The sequence below is a fragment of the Aureococcus anophagefferens genome (assembly GCF_000186865.1).
Source record: "Aureococcus anophagefferens unplaced genomic scaffold AURANscaffold_21, whole genome shotgun sequence".
NCBI lineage: Eukaryota > Pelagophyceae > Pelagomonadales > Pelagomonadaceae > Aureococcus > Aureococcus anophagefferens.
The window spans coordinates 60,276-80,546 of record NW_008705581.1 but is presented as its reverse complement, the minus strand read 5'-3'; the positions used below and the strand labels follow the sequence as shown (position 1 = coordinate 80,546).

General features: G+C 72.1%; 6 protein-coding genes across 6 annotated transcripts in view; 2 read left to right on the top strand and 4 right to left on the bottom strand.

Annotated features, from left to right (window-relative positions):
• AURANDRAFT_59315 (hypothetical protein) overlaps positions 1–34 on the bottom strand; it is a gene marked incomplete at both ends in the record, with an annotated part of 1,897 nt that extends 1,863 nt beyond the window's left edge. Inside the window, one exon of the mRNA XM_009041407.1 lies at positions 17–34. Within this exon, the coding sequence (XP_009039655.1) occupies positions 17–34 (18 nt within the window). The remainder of the gene's footprint in view (positions 1–16) is intronic.
• A 668-nt stretch (positions 35–702) lies between these two features.
• AURANDRAFT_30589 (hypothetical protein) lies at positions 703–1,332 on the top strand (the record flags this gene model as incomplete). Its single annotated transcript, XM_009041534.1, has 1 exon — positions 703–1,332. The coding sequence occupies one exon, from the start codon at positions 703–705 to the stop codon at positions 1,330–1,332; it is 630 nt and encodes a 209-aa protein (XP_009039782.1).
• A 2,834-nt stretch (positions 1,333–4,166) lies between these two features.
• Positions 4,167–5,159, bottom strand: AURANDRAFT_30694 (hypothetical protein; the record flags this gene model as incomplete). The annotated part of the gene is made up of 1 exon (XM_009041406.1): positions 4,167–5,159. A coding segment is annotated over one exon (993 nt), but the record flags the coding sequence as incomplete, so codon positions are not given.
• A 2,103-nt stretch (positions 5,160–7,262) lies between these two features.
• Positions 7,263–9,381, bottom strand: AURANDRAFT_30762 (hypothetical protein; the record flags this gene model as incomplete). The annotated part of the gene is made up of 3 exons (XM_009041405.1): positions 7,263–7,791; positions 7,891–8,460; positions 8,672–9,381. Coding segments are annotated over 3 exons (1,809 nt in total), but the record flags the coding sequence as incomplete, so codon positions are not given.
• A 2,589-nt stretch (positions 9,382–11,970) lies between these two features.
• On the top strand, positions 11,971–13,129 carry AURANDRAFT_66251 (hypothetical protein; the record flags this gene model as incomplete). The annotated part of the gene is made up of 2 exons (XM_009041535.1): positions 11,971–11,988; positions 12,119–13,129. 2 exons carry the CDS (start codon positions 11,971–11,973, stop codon positions 13,127–13,129), a joined length of 1,029 nt encoding a protein of 342 aa, XP_009039783.1.
• A 5,155-nt stretch (positions 13,130–18,284) lies between these two features.
• AURANDRAFT_30751 (hypothetical protein) lies at positions 18,285–19,052 on the bottom strand (the record flags this gene model as incomplete). Its single annotated transcript, XM_009041404.1, has 1 exon — positions 18,285–19,052. A coding segment is annotated over one exon (768 nt), but the record flags the coding sequence as incomplete, so codon positions are not given.
• Positions 19,053–20,271: the final 1,219 nt, after the last annotated feature.

Genomic DNA, 20,271 nt, shown 5'->3' with positions numbered 1-20,271 from the left:
GGTCGATGTGCGCGACGATGCTAAACGTGATCATCTGGTCGCAGGGGATGGTCGCGAGGGCGTCGATGGTGGTGACGTCTCTGATGGTCGTGATGCATCGCTGTGGCGCACATCGCAGCAATTGAGCGATGCGCCGCGCCTGCAGAGCGCGGGCTAGCATTGTCTAGCGGGTGATTGCGAGCTCGCGGCGTTGCAGCCATGACGCTGCATGCTGCTCTCCCTATCCTACCCAGCCAAATCTACATTAGGATCATGTGTCCGGTGCACGGTCGTGGGCGAGCTGCTTGCCTCCGTCGCTGATCCTCGTCTCGCCAGCAGCAGTGCGATGCCGCGTCCGATGGTCCGACCGTGGTGCGGGCTCGGGCATACGAGAGATTTCGTTAGACGGGGTCGACGGCGGCGGGGTTGACGCCGTTGCGACGACGGCGGCGTGCGCTTGCCGCGATTCGGCGAAGCGCGTCGTCGCCGTGCCGACCGCGAGCGGGCCCGCCGCCGACGCCGCGGCGAGAGTCGACGGCGGCGCGCGGGGTCGCCCCCGGATGCTGCGCCCTCTGGTGCGGCGCCCAGGGCTGCTGCGACGCCGCCGCCGGCCGCCGCGACGAGAGAGTCTCGCCCGGCCGCCGCGACGCCGCGCGTCCGCCCGATCGCCCGACGCCGCCGCGCGCGCGCGACGCCCGACGCCCCCCCTTCGTTCAGGCGAAGATGGGCATCTCCCGCGACTCCCGGCACAAGCGCCGCGCCACGGGCGGCAAGCGCAACGTCTGCGTCAAGAAGCGCAAGTTCGAGTCCGGCCGCCAGGCGGGCAACACGAAGATCGGCGTCAAGCGCGTGACGGAGATCCGCACGCGCGGCGGGAACAAGAAGTTCCGCGCGCTCCGCCTCGAGAGCGGCAACTACTCGTGGGGCTCCGAGGTCTGCACGCGCAAGACGCGCATCCTCGACGTCGTCTACAACTCGACGAACAACGAGCTCGTGCGCACGAAGACGCTCGTCAAGAACACGATCGTCCAGGTCGACGCGACGCCCTTCCGCCAGTGGTACGAGGCGCACTACGGCGTCGAGATCGGCCGCAAGAAGAAGGGCGGCGGCAAGAAGAAGGACGGCGACGCCGAGGCCGACGCCAAGAAGTCGAGCCACGTGCTCCGCAAGCTCGCGCAGCGCCAGAAGGGCCGGTCCCTCGAGTCGACGCTCGACGACCAGTTCGCGTCGGGCCGCCTCCTCGCCGTCGTCTCGAGCCGCCCGGGCCAGTCGGGCCGCTGCGACGGCTACATCCTCGAGGGCCCGGAGCTCGCCTTTTACAAACGCAAACTCGACATCAAGAAGAAGAAGTAGGCGCCCGTGAAACGCGACGCGGCCCGCGCCGCCGCCGCGCGGCGCGCCCCCGCACCTGTTTCGGGGCTCCGCGGGAGCCCCGGGACGCCCCCGCTCGTCAGAAACCTCGCCCCGCGTGCCGCGCGGAGCCTAACAACACCAAAAAAACACCCACTCATCGAGGCGGGGCGGGGGAGGGGGGGCTTCGGGAATCAGGCTTCGCGCGCCTCGGCCGGGACGTGGGGCTCCTCGGCGGCGGCCGGGGCGGCGACCGGCGGCGCGGCCGCGACTTCGGGCGCCTCCTCCTCGGCCGGCGGCGGCGGGACGTGCGGCGCGACTTCGGCCTCGGCCGGCGGCGGCGGGACGTGCGGCGCGACTTCGGGCGCCTCCTCCTCGGCCGGCGGCGGCGGGACGTGCGGCGCGGCGGCCGCGCCGCGGTCGCGGATGTCGGCGAGGGACGCGCCGCCGTAGGTCACGGTCGTGAAGCCCGAGCAGGGCTTGCCCGCGACGGCCGTCGCGAAGCCCGACGGCGTCGCGTAGGTCGCGGCGCCGTGGCGGATGGCGCCGCCGGGCAGCAGGTCCGCGGCGACGTCGGGCCGCCGCGCGAGCGAGATGACGCCGGCGCCGGGCGCGACGAGCCCCGCGGCGAGCATCTCCGCCAGCGTCGCCTTGGTCGTGCGCGCGCACTTGCCGCCGCGGGGGGAGCCGCCGCCGCGCGGCGCCGCGGCGCGCGGCGCCTTTCCGCCCATGGCGACCTTGGCCCGCGCGTAGGCCTCGCTCGAGAGCCGCGAGATCTCCTCGAAGGGCCGCTTCTCCGCGGCGCCCATGGACCGCCAGGACTGGGCGAGGGCCGACACGGCGTGCTTGCCCGCGCCGCCGACGCCCGCGGACGCGGCCTTGAAGTTCTCCTTGACGTAACTGAAGAACGCGTTGACGGGCTGCGGCGGGCCCGCGGCGCGGCGCGCGGGGCGCCCGAGCTTCCGCCGGTACGCGCCGAGCGACTTGCCGCCGTGCTTGACGAGCTGCCAGCCGTTCGCGGGGACGCCCTTGCACGCGCTCGCCCAGGCCGACGGCGACTTGTGGGCGTTGCCGTTCTCGTCCTCGATGAGGCCGTCGGCGAGCAGGTCCGCGGCGAAGAGCTTCTTCGTGCCGCTCGCGTCGTAGCACTCGCAGGTCAGCGCGCCGGGGCCGGGCGTCACCAATCCCGCGGCGACGAGCTCGGAGAGCCGCACGGCGCCGCGGACCTCGGCGGCCGGCGGCGGCGGCGGCGGCGCCGTCTGGGGCGCGGCGCGAGGGGCGGGCGCCATCTGAGGGGCAGGCGCCATCGGAGGGGCAGGCGCCATCGGAGGGGCGGGCGCCATCTGGGGCGCGGGCGCCATCTGAGGGGCCGGCGCCATCTGGGGCGCGGGCGCCATCGGAGGGGCCGGTGCCATCTGAGGGGCGAGCGCCGCAGTCTGTGGAGCGGGCGCCATGTGAGGATGGGGCGCCATGTGAGGGTGGTAGGGGAGCATCGCATACGAGTAGGCCGGCACGAACGGCGCCGTCCCCTCGGGCACGGGCGCGTGAAGGGCTGCTGGATCCATCATCATCCGTTGGTCGACCAAATTCGCAAGAGCCCAACCGTGGGGGTCAACTTGACTTCAACTGAGTCATGTTCGTGTGATCATGACGCCGTATCTCCCCGACGCGCGCCCCAACGACCACGGACGCTACAACCCGGCCTCAACGCCCCTCGGCGGCGCGCCCGACGCGCATCCACGGGATTACTTGTGGAGCGTCGCGTGGGCCATGTCGCGGACCTTGAGCCAGAACATCTTGTACTCCGCGAGGCGCTGGTGGAAGCGGTCCATGATGCGCCGCTCCGGGCTCGTCGCCGCCGCGGAGTACTCGAGGAACTGCTCGATGTGCTCCGACTTTTGCAACAGGTTGTCGAAGATGACCTCCGTGTTGGACCAGAGCACGGCGAGGCGCTCGAGGACCGCGTCGACGCGCTCGAGGTGCGCGAGCGCCGTCGCGAAGGCGCAGGGCGGCGGCTTCCGGACCCCGCCGTCGACGTCGAGCGTCGAGCCGAGGCGCGCCGTCAGCGTCTCGACGGCGGGGTCCGAGTCGCGGCGCGCCCGCTCGTCGGCCGCGGGCGCCGGTGCGCCGCGCGCGACCTCGAGCGCCGCCGCGGCCGTCTTCCGCGCGGCGAGCGCGTCCTCGACCTTGCCCTGGTTGGGCCCGTAGGAGCACGCCGCGCGGTCCGCGACGACGGAGTCGTCGAGGCCGTCGTCCATGTCGTAGTCCGCCCTCGCCGGCGACGGCGCGCGCGCCGCGTCCGGCGGCGGCGGCGGCGCCGCCGGCGGCGCCGCGGCGTCGCCGCCGAGCGCCGCGGGGTCCGCCCCCCGCGCGCGGATGGCCTCGACGTCCGACATGGCGCCGTGGAGCTCGTCGACCTGGACCCTATTCCCCCGCTGCACGGCGACGACGGCGTCCCGGAGGCCGCCGACCCACTTCTTGCACGTCGTCAGCAGCTGCAGCGCGAGGGGCGGCTCGCCCGACGCGACGGAGAGCTCGAGGTCCTCGTGGAGGTCGAGCGCGCCGGCGGCCGTCTGCTCGATCTTCCGGAGGAGCTTCGTGTTCTCGAGGAGCTGGGACCGGCAGAGCACGGCGCAGCCCCGGATGCGCTGCGACATCTCCGGCAGGTGCGCGTAGGACTCGAAGGCGCCGCCGAGGCACGCGCCGATGCTCTGCTGGAGCTCGACCAGCGAGTCGATCTCGAAGGCCGTCGGCGCGCCGAGCGGCGCCGCGAGCCTCGAGAGCTCGTCCCGCGTTTCCGGCGCCGGGGGCGGCGGCGATGTTTCGCCGGCCGCCGCGAGCCAGGCGTGGGCCCGCGCGTCGCCGGTCGCCAGTCGCGTCGCCGGGTCCGGGTCCATGAGCCGACTCACCAAGTCCCTCGCGCCCGCGGACACGCGCGCGAAGGCCGGCCCGTCGACCTTCACCAGCGGCCGCCCCGAGGACCGGTCGAACTCGGGGAAGCGGGCCACGAGGCTCACGTGGAGCACCGCGCCCAGGGACCACGCGTCGACTTCGACGCCGTAGTGGCGAGGCGCGCCCTCGCCGCCCCGGTGGATGGCCTCGATCTCCGGCGCCAGGTAGCAGGGCGTGCCCACGAAGGTCCGCCCCGCGCTCGACTCCAGGACCGGCAGGTCGTCGTCGTCGCCGGAGGGCGTCGTTTTGATGACCTTGGAGAGCCCGAAGTCGATGAGCGTCGCGCGCCACTCGTCCCCCTGCCGGTCGACGAGCACGTTCTCCGGCTTGACGTCGCGGTGGGCGACGGAATTCGCGTGGAGGTACGCCAGCGCCGACGTGAGCTGGGCGACGACGGGCCGCGCGTCCGCCTCCGGTAAAGATCGCCGCTCGAGGATGACCTCGAAGAGCTCGCGGCCGGGCGCGCGCTCCAGCACGACGCGGAGCGCGTCGGGCCCCTCGTAGCAGCCGACGTAGCGCACGACGTTCGCGTGCGCGACGCGGCTCAGGATCGTCGCCTCGCGCAGCAGGCGCCGCGGGCTGAAGTTCGGCCGGAGCCGGAGAGGGCGCACGTCCACCGTTTTCACGCAGAGCGGCGGGCCGCCGCCGCTCCGGCTTTTGACGCCGCGGACGACGGAGAAGGCGCCGCTGCCGATGGGCGCCAGCAGCTCGTACCGCGCGTCGAAGTCCGCCGACGCGCCGAGGTCGAGGCCCGCGCCGAGGGCCGCGGCGCGCAGGCTCGTCCGCAGGTCGTCGGACCCGTCGGCCCAGCGCCGCGCCTCGACGTCGCCGAAGGCCTCCCGGGGCCGCTTCGACGCCGGGGACGCCTCGGACGCCATGGGGAGCTACGGGCGGCGGCTCCCGGTCTTTACGCCATTGCTCTGCGAAGCGGCTCCCGGTCTTTACGCCATGCTCTTGAAGCCCGAGCGCTTCGCTCCGGCATGTTGCAGTGGTTGAACCTCGCCGGAGTTTACCCGCCCCTAGCGCCGCTTGAGGAGCGTGAGCTGGAGCGGCCGGTCCGCGGTCTGGATCTTCTTCGCGACGTCGGCGATGGCCGCGCCCTTGGGCACGGGCTCGCCGGCGATGGCGAGGACGAGGTCGCCGACGTTGATGCCGAGGCTCCGCGCCTCGGCGGCGGCGTCCTTGATCTTCTGGACGCGGACGTGCTCGCCGTCGCGGTTCGCGAGGACGAGGCCCAGCGTCTTCCCGTGGAACGTCGCCACGGACGTCCGCTCGTCGGCCGCCGCGGGCGCGGGGAGCGGCGCGCGCGGCGCCGCCGGCGGCCGCCCCCGGGGCCGCTTCGCCGCCGCCGGGGCGGCCGCGGCGGCGGCCGCGGGCGCCTTCGCGGGGCGGCCGCGCTTCTTCGCCGGCGCGGCGGCCGCGGGCGCGGCGGCCGCGGGCGCGGCGGCCGCCCGCGGCGCGGCCGCGGGCGCGCGCGCCTCGACGGGCTTGAGGCCGCCGTCGATGGAGTAGAGGTGGCCGCCCGCGCCGTAGGCGCTCGGCGGGCCGTAGGGCGGCGGGCCGAAGCCGCCGTAGTAGGGCAGGGGCGCGGGCGCGGGCGCCTTGGGCAGGCCGCCGTCGATGGAGTAGAAGTGGCCGCCCGGCGGCGGCGGCGGCGGCGGCGGCGGCGGGCCCCAGTAGCCCCCGGGCCCGTAGGGCGCGTAGCCGTAGCCGTCGTAGGCGAAGCCCCCCGGCGGCGGGCCGCCGTCCCAGGACGGCGGCGCCGCGTAGGGCGCGGGCGCGGGCGCGGGCGCCTTGGCCGCCGCGGGCGCGGCCGCGGGCGCGCGGTTCGACCGGCCCATGGGGTAGAGCGCCCGCTCGCGCTCGCGCTCGCGCTCGCGCTTCTCCGCGGCCTTCTTGAGCTTCTCGGCCTTGGCGGCCTTGGCCGCCGCGTCGCACGTGCCGCACGTGAAGAAGAGCCAGCTCCTCAAATTCACGCCCTGCTTCTCGAGCTGCGACGCCAGCGACCGCGCCTTGACGGTCTGGGAGCTGCCCGCGTCGACGTGCTCGTCCGGGCAGCAGTCGAAGCAGTAGGCCACGGGGCAGGACGTGCAGTGGAAGAGCGCGCCGCCCGCGTCCGAGCTCCGGCGCCCGCACGCGTCGCAGCTGTGCCAGGGGCAGTACCACGCGCCCTTGGGGATCTTCTTGAGGCCCACGCAGGCCAGATGATAAACCTTGGGGCACGCGACGCACTCGAGGAGCTCGCCGCCGTCCTGGCACTCGAAGCACTCCTCGTCGTGCTTTAGCGCGACGCGGCGGCCGCGGTTCGGGTTCGTCGCGTGCACCGGCTCGTAGATCTTCGTCGCCTTGCGCTCGCGGCGCCGCTTGCCCGCCGGCGGCGCCGTCGCGGCGTCGAGCGCGGGCACGAGCGCCCGCAGCAGGTCCAGCCGCCCCGCGTCGACGCCCCCGCGCACGACGAGCGACCGCGCGGCCGCCTCGCGCCGGAGCCGCGGGACGTCCGCCGCGCAGGGGTTCAGGCCGTCCTCGGGGAACACCGTCGTCCGCGCGTCCAGCTCCAGCAGCTCCTGCAACGCGCGCCGCCGCCCCGCGCCCGCGATGGCGAGCTTTAAACCCGTGAGCGGCAAACCGCGCGCCTTCAGATCCGCCTCCAGATCCGCCGCGGACCGCAAGCCCCCGTCCGACCCCTCGTCGTCCGACGACGACGCGACCGCGCCGTCGCGCTCGAAGATCGTGCCCGCCAGGTCCGCGGCCGGCCGCTCCGCGGAGGGCTCCTCGGCGACGCGGACCGCGCGGACGTCGTTCGGGCGCGCGTCGTCGATGAGCTTGTCCAGGAGCTCGTCCGTCGGGTCCTCGCCCTGCTCGGCCGTCGGGTCGAACATGGCCGCCGCGCCCGCGCTCAGGATGCTCCAGAGCTCCGTCACGTCGAGCTTCTCCAAATCGGCCGCCTCGCCCTCGTCGCTCAGCTCGCGCGGCGCGCCGTTCATGACCAACGCGTCCAGCAGCAGTTTCTGGTGCGCGCGCGCGTGGACCTTCTCCTCGACCGTGTCGCGCGCGATGAGGCGGTAGACCGTCACCTGGCCCCGCTGGCCGATGCGGTGCGCGCGGTCCATGGCCTGCAGGTCCACCTGCGGGTTCCAGCACGTGTCGTAGAGCACGACCGTGTCCGCCGTCGCCAGATTGATGCCCTGGCCGCCCGCGCGCGTGGAGATGAGGTAGAGGAAGATCTTCGACTCGGACGCGTTGAAGGACCGCATGTCCATCTCGCGCTGGATGCGGCCCGTGGCGCCGTCCAAACGCAGGTAGCCGACGCCGCGGTCGCCGTGGTGCGCGGCGCAGTACTCCTCGAGGACGTCGAGCGTCAACGTGAACTGCGAGAAGAGGAGCACGCGCGACCCCGCGGCCTTCTTCCGCGCGAGCAGCCGGTCCAGCAGCGCGAGCTTGCCCGAGGACCGCACGAGGCCCGCGCCCGCGAGGCCCCGGAGCTCGCGGTCGCGCGCCTTGGCGACGTCGCTAAGCGCGTCGTCGACGGAGACCGTCACGAACTCCGCGCCGACGGCCTGGCGCGCGCGGCACGCGGCCGCGGCGACCTCGCGGTCGTAGGTCAGCGACAGCGTCTTCGGGTGGTTCGCGACCTTGGCGAGCTGCAGCACGCGCTGCAGCAGCTGCTGCGGCGTCAGGAGCGCCGCCGCGACGTCGTCGCCCTCCCGTTGCAGGAACGACCGGTAGAGCGCGCGCTGCAGCGCGAAGAGGGGCGGCTTCAGCACGTACTCGATCTTCGGCAGGAGCGTCGACTCGACGTCGGCCTTGACGCGCCGGAGCATGCACGCGTTGAGCAGCGCGCGCGCCTCCGAGACGCGGTCCAGATCGAGGTGCGCGTCGTCGTCCGCGCCCTCGAAGCCCCCCGCGGGCCGCCGGTGCTTGGGCAGCTTCCGCTCGTCGTCGAGCTTCGAGTCGCCCAGCGCCGTGGGCAGCACGAACTGCAACAGCGCCCAGAGCTCGCCCAGGTTGTTCTGGAGCGGCGTGCCCGTGAGCAGGACGCGGAACGGCGACGGCACGCGCCGCAACCCCCGCGCGAGCTTGGACGTCGCGTTCTTGAGGCGGTGGCCCTCGTCGATGACGACGACGTGGAACTCGAAGGCCTCCGTGAAGAAGGCCTCCTCGGCCAGTAACGTGTCGTACCTGTGTGGAATTCAACCACTGGTTTGGGTGGTCCTGACCAAACTTGAGAATTCTCTAGCTCGGTCAAATCGAAGTCGATTCGGCTGATTTTTGGACGAATCGATTGCTCTCGTCGAGTTCTCGAAGCACAGCCGAAGAGCTTGCGTCGAAACTGTCGCATATGCGCACATTGAAGTCGGGTTGAAGATTTGAATTCCACACAGTGTCGTACGTCGTCAGGTAGACGTCTTTCGCGCCGGACGCGACGTCGACGTCCCCCAGCACGCGCTCGCGCTCCGCGATGGAGCCGTGGACCTTGGCGACCGTGAGCGACGGCGTGAACTTCTTGATCTCGTTGACCCAGTTCTGGAGCACGGCGAGCGGCGTCACGATGAGGTGCGGCCCGGGCTTGCCCGACGCCTTCAGCGCGCCGAGGAACGCGAGCGTCTGCACCGTCTTCCCCAGGCCCATCTCGTCGCCGAGGATGCCGCCGACGCCCAAAGCGTGGCGCTCGAGGAACCAGTTGACGCCGACGACCTGGTAGTCCCGTAGCGCCGCCTGGACGTACGACTCGCGGTTCCCGATGACGAAGGGCTCGAGGGGCCCGTCTTTCGCGCCTTTCGGGCCGCAGAGCGCGCCGAGGCGCTTCGCCTCGACGAAGGGCGCGAGCTTGGCCTTCTCGTTGCGGAAGAAGCGCGCCGCGCGCCGTTTTAACTCCTTGTGTTCGCCGCGGACGAACGCGACGCGCTTCTTGCGGCCCGCGGCGTCGGCGCCGTCGGAGGCGCCGCAGAGGCCGCAGGTCCAGCCCGCGCCGGCGTCGGCGGCGCGCCGGAGGCCCGCGCACTCGACGTGGAAGCGGCGCGGGCAGTCGCCGCACGCGACGAGCTCCTCGCCTCCGTCGGCGCCGCCGCGGCAGACCTCGCACCAGCTCCGCGGGGCCATGGCGGGCGCGTCGTCGGGGCGGGTCGCGGGCGCGCCGATCACCGGGCCGACCCGATGGAAATGGACGCGGCGCCGCGTCGACCGCGCCGCGGGGCGGCGAAGGGCGACGGTGGGGCCTTCGAGGCGCTCAAGCCCGCGCGTCCGCGCCGCGTCGTCGAGGCGAAGGACCGCGCGGCACCGTGCGCGGCGTCGCGGCGCGCGGAGGGGTGAGGACGCGGCTGACCCGACTCCGCCGACCCAAACGTCCGCCCGCTTCGGGGGCGGCCCGTCGCTTGCGATTGAAGCGATTGCAGTGATCTTTGCGCTTACGCGAACTCAAGTTGAAGTACGAGAAGTGCAACTTCCCCCTCCCAAAACGGCCCAAAACGGCATCCAAGGGTATCGGGGGCGCCCCGCTTTCCGCCCGGACGTCCCCGCGCCGCCCCGGCGGCCGGCGCGGCGGCCGGGACCCCGTCGCGGGTCCGGACGGCGGTTTGAACCCGCGCGGCACCGCACGAAATCTCGCGACGCGCGTCCGAGACCGCCAAAAAAAGGCATACTACGCCGTGAAAGGGGACAGCGAGCGGCCCGCGCGCCGGCCGACCCCGACCGGCCCCTAGTCGCGGGTCCAGATGGAGACCGCGTCGACGTCGTAGGCCGTCACGGCGACGTCGGGCGCCTTGCCAGCGCCGGGCGCGGGCGCTACGAACTGGACGCCCGTGAGCACGGCGTCCGTGACCTGGTGGGAGTAGGTCAGCGCGAGGCTCGGGTCCGCGCCGTCGGCCTTGGCCTCGTCGCCGCCGGCGCCGTCGCGCGGCTCGAGGCTCCACACGTGGAGGAACGAGTCCTCCGAGACCGTCGCGAGCTCGAGGCCCTTGTCGTCGACGGCGAGGGCCGTCACGCAGCGCGTGTGGGCCTGGAGCTCCGCGAGCTTGCCGTAGGAGGACGCGAGGTCGTAGACGCGGACGTGGCCCGACGCGAACGCGCCGCAGCACCTGGGCCGCGAACGGGTGATGCGACGCCGCTTCGACGCGAGTGTGCCGCGCTCGGCGCTCCAGAGAAACCATCCGTGCTACGAGAATGCTCCGAGAGATGATCGCTCGTCCAAAAACTAGCCGAAACGAGCGAAAAACGGCCGAGAGAGGAGCCTTTGAAGTTGGGAACGTCGCGCCCGTTCGCGGCCCCGCGCGGCACGCGGCCGCGCCGACGAGCGCGAGGCCCGTGCAGGGGTCGCGCGCGTCGCCGGCGTCGAGCAGGCCCCGGTCCTTGCCGTCGCTCTCGCGGCCCCTCGGCGTGAAGCTCGGCAGCTCCCAGAGCCGGAGCTCGCCCGCCTCGTCCGCGGACACGACGACGTCGTCGCCGCGCGTCGACGCGGCGACGGCCGTCACGGGGCTCCCGTGCGCGGGGACCCAGCGCTCGAGCTGGACGTCGACCTCGGGCTCCGCCGTGCCGAAGACGAGCACGGCGCCCGACGAGCAGCCCACGCAGACGTGGCGCCCGCGCTGGCTCCGCGCGATGCCCCGCGCGAAGACGGCCGTCTCCGGGTTCGCGACCTCGTCGGAGCCGTCCTTGGAGCCGCTGGACAGGTTGTGGCAGAGGAGCATGCGCAGGCTCTTGATGCCCGCGTCGAGCTGCCAGAGCTGCACGCCGTCGATGACCGCGACGACCTGCGTGGAAATCAACCGCCGGTTCGGGACGTCCCGACCAAACTTTGAACATCTCTCGCTCGGTCACATCGAGGTCGATTCGGCTGATTTTTGGACGAATCGATGGCTCTCGTCGAGTTCTCGAAGCACAGCCGAAGGTCTCGCGTCGAAACGGTCGCATACGCTCATATTGAAGTCGTGTTGACTATTTTTGTTTCCTGCCCGGGCGACGACGAGGATCAGCGCGCCGTTGCAGGAGCAGAGCTTCGCGTCGAAGACCTTGACGGGCTTCTGGCGGAAGGGCAGGCTCCGCTTGCTGCCGTTGCTCAGGTCGACGATGGACACCTCGTCGCCGTGGCAGTAGGCCTGCGCCGGGGGGTTTCCGGGGGATTTCGGGACGGGGGGACGCCGGCGACGCGCGAGCAGGCGGCTCACGGCCGAGAGGTTGTTGAAGAGGAGCGACGGCATGGCGCCGCTCGCGAGCGGCACGTCCGGCTTCTTCGTCCAGCGCGCCATGGCCACTCCGCGACGCGCCGGGGCTGCCCAGCGAGGCGCCCAGGTCCAAACGAATGGTCAAAGTATCCAGGTTCAAACACCTGAATGGCCGAGGTTTGACGCTTGGGCAGCCCGCGAGTCCGGGACGCCGCGGTCCACGGCGTCGGCGGCGCCATGGCCAAGGCGTCGCAGGGCGAGATGCCCGGCGCCCCGGCGCACAAGTCGCTCGGCCTGCAGCACACGATGCCGCTCCTCCTCATCAACCTCGGGGGTCCGCGCGCCGGCGTCGACGATCGACGCAGCGAACCACCGCACGCGCACAAAAAAAACATAGGCGAGATGCTCTACATCCTCGAGCAGCGCCTCAGCGCGCAGAACGTGCAGAGCGAGAAGTCCGTGCGCGTGCTCTGCGACGTCGTGCGCACCATGTTCAGCGCGCGCTTCGTCGCGGACCGCGCGCGAAGCGACTATGCAACCCGACTTCAATGTGAGAGTAGTCGGCGTCGCGACCCTCCGTGGAGACATCGACGGGCGAACACGACTCGTCCAAAAATCAGCCAAAACGACGTTCGAAGTTCGGCCGGGACGTCCCGAACCGGCGGTCGATTCGCGCGCAGGTCGCGGAGCTCTTCAAGCCCCAGTGGATGTACAAGGACAAGTCCATCCGCCAGATCTTCGACAAATTGGCCCACTCGTCGATCATGAAGCTCAACGAGACGTCCATGTCCAAGCTCTACTCCTTGATGGTCATGGGCGTCAAGTACCAGCTCCTCCGCTGCGTGTCCCCGAAGCGGTTCTACGACGTCACGATCCAGCACCTGAGCGAGCTCCGGTCCATGTGCGACTCGAAGCTCACGGACGAGCTTCTGGACGACACGGTCGCGCGCTGCGAGCGGACCTACGGCCGCTTCACCTTTGGCGACTGGATCCTCTGCAAGCAGCAGCTCGTCCAGTTCTTCCAGGGCCGCAAGGTCCGCGTGTCCCTCTTCCTCCAGCAGCAGTTCCAGGCGACGGACGGCACGCTGAGCCTCGACCCCGGCGGCGCGTTGCCGGAGGGCGCGGACGCGCCGGGCACGCTGCGCCGCTTCCGGCCCGGCTCGCGCTCGCCCGCGACGGAGCGGCTCACGCACCCGCTCCTCGCGGCCTGCGCGTCCGCCGCCGAGGACCACGGCGTCGCCGCGGCCCGGGCCCTCGGGTCCAACATGTACACGCGCGCCGCGGAATCCGGCGCGCGCGCGAACCGGCCGCCCGAGGCCAAGGCCGAGGCGAAGCGGGGCCCCGACGCCAAGGGCGGCGGCGGCGCGGCGTCGCCGGGCCGCCGCGAGTCGACGGCGCGCGCCGAGCTCACGCTCCTCGCGGGCCTCGTCAGCGACGACAAGGCCGAAAGCGGAAACACGTTCCGCCTCGCGCTCTTCGACGGCGACGACGACGACGCCGCGCCGCCGCCGGGGCCGGACGGCTTCGTCGACGCCATGATCACCCTCGACGGCAACGCCCAGCGCAAGTCCGCGGCCCAGCGCATGGACGAGCTCGGCCTCGACGACAAGGACGACAAGCAAAGCGCCGGCGCGAAGCTCGACCTCGACGACGGCGACGACCTCCTCGACCTCATGGACTCGGCCAAGTGACGGCGCCCCGTCCCTCTAGGGCTAAGCTTGCCGGCGACGGCGCGCTGCCTCGGCACCGGGCACGACGGGCGGCGCCCGACGGACGGGGGCGCTGGTCGGGGAAGGCCGAATGCAAGGCCTATCGGCCGCCGCCGCCGAGGACTCCGCCGGGGACCGAGTCGGCGACGCCAACCTGCCCGAGTCCGCGGATCTCACTCTTGAGAGAATCCAATGGGCCGGCGTCGCGCGCAAGTTTCGGGCGCCCCGAACTGGACCCGTGATGCGAAGGGCCGCCTCGTGCGCGCTGCCGAGGAGGTAAAACCCCGGGCCTCGGGCCTCAAAGATCTCCCCGTCGAATTGCTTCCGCACGTCCTGGGCTATCTACCAGACCACCTTCGGCGCTTCTTTCGCGTGACGCAGTCGCTCGCGGCGGCGCGCACCCGCGGCACACACGTCGAGTGTGTGGATACAAATCTGGTCCCTTACCACCACATGATGCCGGACCTGCGGTCCAGCGCCACGGCGCGTCTCGCGCCTCGGAAACTTAGGCTCGGAACCTTGACCGTCGATGGATCAGAGATGGCGCTCGTCGTCAGCTGGCTTTTGGCCAAGATTGACTTCAGCCGCCTGGTAGATGTTGACTTGCACTCGATTACCCCGGCGGGATCTCACATGGCCTCGATGTACACGCACTTGGATATGACGGGCGACGTGATTGGCGACGACGTGCTGCCTTTCCGCGAATATGTCTCGTGGAAGGGCCCGGCCTCGAAGACTGTTATGGAAGCCTTGGCCAGTGTGCAGACCATTCGAAAACTTGCTCTGCGCGGCGCGTCAGCAGCCATGGGATCCCTGCGCGCGCTCGAGCACTTTCCTCTTGAAAAGCTCCAAGTTTCCGTCGAGGCCCACGTTGAAAATAACGGTCAACCGGAAACTGCCTACCCGAAGCAAGACGTCGCATGGCTCATCCCGCGGCTTGGTTCTCTGCGGGAGCTCCGCATCTTAGAAAAGAACGCGAGCGGTTCTGGACGTCTTCCGTTGATTCTGCGATCGAGCACGCTGCGCGTAGTGGATGTGACCAATACTGCGAAGCACTTCGCGCTGGAGGTGCAACACTGCCCGAATCTACGCCATATTTATTGCAAGCCCAGTCGTTTTGGAAATGGACCGCGCGAAATCCGCGACGGACGCGTCGATCCCGCTGATCCTCGACCGTATGATTATTCAAGTTATGGTCGAGTTGCAGACATGGATGTTGTTGCTGGTGGCAAGACATTTGTTCCTAGTCCGAAGGGCGCTTATCCATTTGTTCCTAGTCCGTATCAAAGCGAGCCCGTGTTTACTCTGCCTCCGTCTTGCGTCATCCATTTCCGCGATGATTGTGGCATTTGGAATGACTATGGGATTCGTCAGTGACGCAGCCAGTCAGTCCAACAGCCTCGCCCAGCGGGCGCGTAGATCCGCGCCGAGCTAAGCACATGTGTTAAATCCCCGCCGGCAGCGGCGCGAGCGTCCCGTCGGCCTCGAGGGCCCAGTCCGCGTCGGGCCCCGCGTGGACGTCGGGCTCGTCGACGGCGGGCGCGTCGCTCAGCGCGACGTCGGCGAGGGCCGGGAAGGACGGCTGGGAGCCGCGGCCCTGGACCGCGAGTGCGGCGACGCGGCTCGCCTTGGCCATGGCCGCGACGGTGCCGTCGCCGGCCGCGACGAAGGCGCCGAAGGCGCCGAGGAAGGAGTCGCCGGCGCCCGTCGTGTCGACGGCGTCGACGCCGGCGAGCGCCGGCACGAAGACGCTCTGGCGGTCGCCGACGAGCAGCGACCCCCGCGAGCCGAGCGTCGCGAGGACGCGCCGCCCGGGCGTTCGCGCCCCCCCGCCGCAACAGCGCCCGCGCCGCCTCCACGGCGTCCCGGACGGATTCGATGGGCGCGCAGCCGACGAGGAGCGCGAGCTCGACCTCGTTCGGGCAGACGACGTCGCACGCTCCAGCAGCGCGTCGGGCACGCCGGCCGCGGGCACGGGCGCGACGTTCAGCACCGAGAGCCCGCCCGGCTGCGCCGCGCGGAAGGCCTCGAGCGCCGCGAGCGTCGTCTCCGGCGGCACCTCCATCTGCGTCAGGAGCACGTCCGCGGCCGCGAGCGCGTCCGCGGCCGCGGCGACGTCCGCGGGCGCGAGCGCGCCGTTCGCGCCCGGCACGATGACGATCGTGTTCGTCCGCTCCGCGGCGCCCACCGTGATGAGCGCCACGCCCGTCGACACGCCCGGGCCCGCCGTCGTCACGTGGGCGCGGCCGACGCCGCAGTCGTCGAAGTTGGTCCTCATGGCAGCGCCAAAGTCGTCGGCGCCGACCTTGCCCACGAAGTCGACGGCCGCGCCGGCGCGGGCGGCCTGCACGGCCTGGTTCGCGCCCTTGCCGCCGAAGCACGTCGCGAAGGTCTCGTGGGCGATGGTCTCGCCGGCCAGAGGCAGGCGCGGCCCGGAGCAGATGAGGTCGTTGTTCGTCGACCCGACGACGGCGACGCGCGCGGCCAGCGGCGCCAGGCGCTCGGCATGGTGCGTGCACGTCGCGGCGAAGCCGCTGCAGACGCTCAGCGTGCAGGCGAGGAGGAGTGCGAGGCGCAAATGGAGCTCCATGCTCTGCTAATTCTTGTTCGCCGATTGCCAATTTGCCACAGCGCAAACATTAACCATCTTGTTGCGAGCTATGGGAGTTTGAAACTTGATTTCCAACCAAGCTCATGAGCTACCGCGCGATGCCGCAGAGCGTCGCCGACGCGCTCAACCGCCGCGGCAAGGGCCCCGCCGCGGCGAAGCGCCCGGCGGCGGCGCCCCGCTTCGGCGCCGCGCCGCGGCCGCCCCTCGGCGCCGCGCCGCGCAGAGCGCCCGCGCGGCCCGCGGACCCGCTCGCGGCGGCGCTGCGGCCGGCGCCGAAGAAGCGCGCGAAGACGACGGCGCTCGAGCGGCCCGTGGCGACGTTCTGCGACGGCGGCGACGACGACCGCGGGCCTCGCCGCGCGGCCGTGCCCGAGGAGTCGCGCGTCTTCCGGCGGCGGAACCCGCGACCGACGCGCGAGGCGCACGCCTACTGCGCGGCGGCGCGCGGCTTCAAGCCCGAGGCGGCGCCGCGGGCGCGCCGGGGCCCGACGGTCGTCACGCCGAGCGAGGCCGCCGCGCTGCTCAAGGCGCGCGCGCCGGCGCCGAAGCCGCGCGCTGCCGCGGCCGCGGCGCCGGCGCCGTCGTCCTGCCCCTGGCTCGCGCCCGTCGGCGCCGACGAGGCCGCGCGGCTCAAGGGCCGCACGTCGCGGCACGCGGCCGCGGCCGCGGCCGACGCGGCGGCCGCGGGCCTCAAGGGCCTCGCGCAGCTCGAGCGCCGCGAGACCGCGTCCGCCGCGGCGACGGAGGCGCGAGCCCGCGCGGAGACCGTGCGCTGCTTCGCCTGCGCCGACTGCCGGCGCCTCTTCGAGGCGCGGCCGCCGCGCTGCGACGAGCTCGGCCACCGCGTCTCCCGAACGACGGCGACGCGGCGCCTCTTCTGCTGCGCGGGCTGCGGCTGCGAGCGCCACGCCCTCGAGCGGCGGCCCCGCGGGCCCTGCCCGCGCTGCCGCGAGGACAGATGGAAGCTGGCGACGGGCGAGGGCAAAATCGCCGGCGACGACCACGCGTTTCGCCCCGCGCTCGCGGAGTGGACGCCCCGGGCCGACGTGCTGGCCATCGTCGATATCTAACACCGGAAGAGGGCGTCCCCGAGCTTCGCGAGGCCCGCCGCGCCCGCGGGGAGGTCGCCGTCGAACTGGGGCGTCCGGACGAGGTCCACGCGGAGCTCGTCCGCGAGCGCGTGGAGCTCCGCGAGCGCGGCGGCCTGCGTCGTCTCCGCCGCGGCGCAGAAGGCCGCGAGGCCCGCGTCGTCGCCGCCGTCGAGGACGCCGTTGACGACGACGGCGCGGCAGGCGATGCCCGCCTCGTCGAGGGAGTCCAGGAGGTTCGCCGTCTCCGTGAGGCTGAGGTCGGTGGGCGCGGCGACCGCGAGGAACTCGCACGACGCCTCGTCGTGGAGGATGGCGTCCATGGCGAAGGCGTCGTCCTGGACGTCGCGCACGGCGTCCCGGCCGCCGGACTCGCCGCCGCCCCCGGAGAAGCCCGCGCCCGCGAGCGCCGCGGCGACGACGGGGTTCCGTTTGAGGCGGTCGCGCGCCTGGGCAGGAAAATAGTGATTCGTCGTCGCTTCAACTTGAGTGTTCCGCGCGCGCGTGTTCCCGAAAAAGCACCCACGCTTCGAGACCGTTCCGAGAGATGATCGCTCGTCCAAAAATCAGCCAAAACGAGTGGAAACCGGCTGAGATAGGAGCGTTTGAAGTTGGGAATTTCGCACTCTTTTCCTGCCCGGTCGCGCGCGTTCATGGACCGCTCCGCGAAGTCGTCCATGAGCTCCGGCAGCGCCAGGAGCCGGAGCGTGTGGCCCGTGGGCGCCGTGTCGAGGACGATGCGGTCGTAGTTTTTGGACCGGATGAGCTCGAGGACCTTCAGGAGGGACACGAGCTCGTCCAAGCCCGGCGGCGACGTCTCCAAGGCGTCCGCGAGGTCCGCGGCGGCCGCGCCGGCGTCGCCCAGGGACCGCAGCTTCTCGCCGAGCCCCTCCTTCAGGAGCGCCGCGGCCTCGCGGGCCGCGGCGTCGGCGTCGACCTCGAGCGCGAAGAGCCGGCCCTCGGACGGCGCGTCGACCTCGACGACGGCGCCGCCGCCGAGGTCCACGGCGAGGCAGTCGCCGAGCGAGTGCGCGGGGTCCGTCGAGATCACCAGCGTGTCGAACCCCCGGTCCGCGAGGGCCACGCCCAGCGCCGACGACACCGTCGTCTTGCCCACGCCGCCCTTGCCCCCGCAGACGACGAGCTTCGCTTCCCTTTGCGCGAAGATGCCGTCGAGCGCGGCCGCCGCGGCGTCGCCCTCGAAGGCGCGGCTCCCAAAGTACTTGAGCCCGAAGACGCCGCCGAGCTCGCTGCCCGTGTGCAGCGCCGGCACCTCGACCTTGGCCGCGGCCGCGAGGGGGTTTCGCGAGAACGCGGCGTCGACGTTCGCGCGGTGCGATTCCGCGAGCGTCCGCGCGGCGCCGACCTCAAAACCATCAAGACACCGGTTCACGACGATGGTCCGCAGGCCGACGCCGCCGCCCTGCGTCGCGCCCGCGAGCTTCGTCGCGAGGCGCCGCGTCTCCGCGTAGGCGAGTTCCGTCGGGATCGCGACGGCGACGAACTCCGTGCGCTCGCTGTCGCGCAGCGCGTCGCGGACGCCGTCGAGGCCGGCCTTCAAGGTCTCGAGCTTCGCCGCGACGGCGTCGACGTCGCCCGCCGCGCCCGCCAAGGGGTTCGACGCGCCCAGGACGCCGCCCGCGAGTTTCGCCAGCGAACCGACGCGGTCCCGCAACCCCACGAGCTTCCCCACGAGCCCGTCGGCGAACTGGGGCAGGTCCAACAATCTCAAAGCGTGGCCCGTCGGCGCCGTGTCGACGACGACGCGGTCGTAGTTTTCATCCCTCGCGTACTTGACGACGTCCGCCAAAGCCACGAGCTCGTCGATGCCCGGCGGCGGCGACGCGAGCAGTTCGACGAACTCGTCGAGCCCCAGGGACCGCACGGCCTCGACGCCCAGGGGGCCGTAGCGCGCCCCAAAGGCCTCGGCGTCGAAGGCCTCGACCGCGCGGCGCCAGTTGGCCATCGCCGCGTCGGCGTCGACCTCGACGGCGTCGAGGTTGTCGCCGACGCGCGTCGGCGCGCCGGACAGGCGCACGCCGAGGGCGTCGCCGAGGGAGTGGGCCGGGTCCGTCGACACGAGGAGCGTGCGCGCGCCCCGGGCGCTCCACTCGAAGCCGATGGCCGCGGACACGGAAGTCTTGCCGACGCCGCCCTTGCCGCCGACGAAGAGGAGGTCCACGGAGTCGCGGATGTGCAGGGCCATGGACGGCGCGCGGCGCGCATGGAGGCGCCGCGCGGGCGAGCGCAGCGCAGTTGCGCGCACGGCGAGGCCGACGAGCAGGGGAAGCAGAGCCATCGCGGCGACTTCGCTGGATTGTTGAAGCTTCAACCTTGGGCGGGTCGAGCAGCCCGCGGCCGCGTCGGGTCGTGCCCGCTCCGCATCGTGACCTCGCGCAGCGGTAGCGATGGACTTCTCTTCGGAACGCGCGTTCCTCGACCGGATGCGGAGTTTTCATGCTTCGGGCGGCGACCTTGATGCAGACGTTCTAGACGTCGTCGATAGTTTTTCAACAACGCCCCTAGGTCATGCAGCACGCCGAGGCTGGTGCATCGTCATAGAATTTCTCTGCACACATGGCGCCGACGTGAACGGTCAAGACGAAGATGATTGGACGCCACTGCAATTCGCCGCTTCTGGCGGCCAATGCGATGCAGCGGTCCTCCTGCTCGCCGCAGGCGCGCGAGTCGATGACCGAGGCTACAACGGGCGCACCGCGCTCCACATTGCCGCCTATCGTGGACGCACCAACATGTGCCAGCTCCTCCTGAGCCGCGGCGCGTCGCTCGACGTGCGCACCAACGGCAACGACCCCGAAGCCGAGGCGCGAAGCTACGGCCACCCGGCCACGGCCGACTTCCTCGGCGCGGTCCGCGCCGCGGGCGGCTGGTGGGGCTTCGTCGACGCTCAGGCCGCGCCGCAGCGCCACGCGCTCCTCGTGCTCCGCCGCGCGCTGCCCGCCCTCCGCGCGCGCCGCGCGGCGGCGCCGTGGAACGCGCCGCACCTCTACTACGTCCTCTTCGTCGACGTCCCCGAGGTCGTCTTCACGGCGGTCTTCGCCTACTGGTCCGCCTAAGCCTTAGCGGAACGCGCTCTCGGGCCAGTCGAGGTTGTCCGGCGGCTCGACGACGCCCGAGGACTTGCGGCGGACCATGTCCGTCGTGATGAGCGGGTCGGAGATGCGGCTCACGCGCGCGTCCGCCGTCGCGAGCGACGACGCGACGTGGCGGGAGATGGTCTCCGCGACGAGGGGGTTGCCCTCGGAGTCCCCCAGGTGCTGCTCGATGGACAGCTCCGCGTCCTTGATGTCCGACGCGAGGCGACCGTCGAGCTCGACGGAGAAGGACGCCTTGCGCTCCGCCGTCGCCTCGTCTTTCAGCGCCGTCTCCGAGCGCCGGGGCCGCCGCTCGCCGCGCGACGGCGG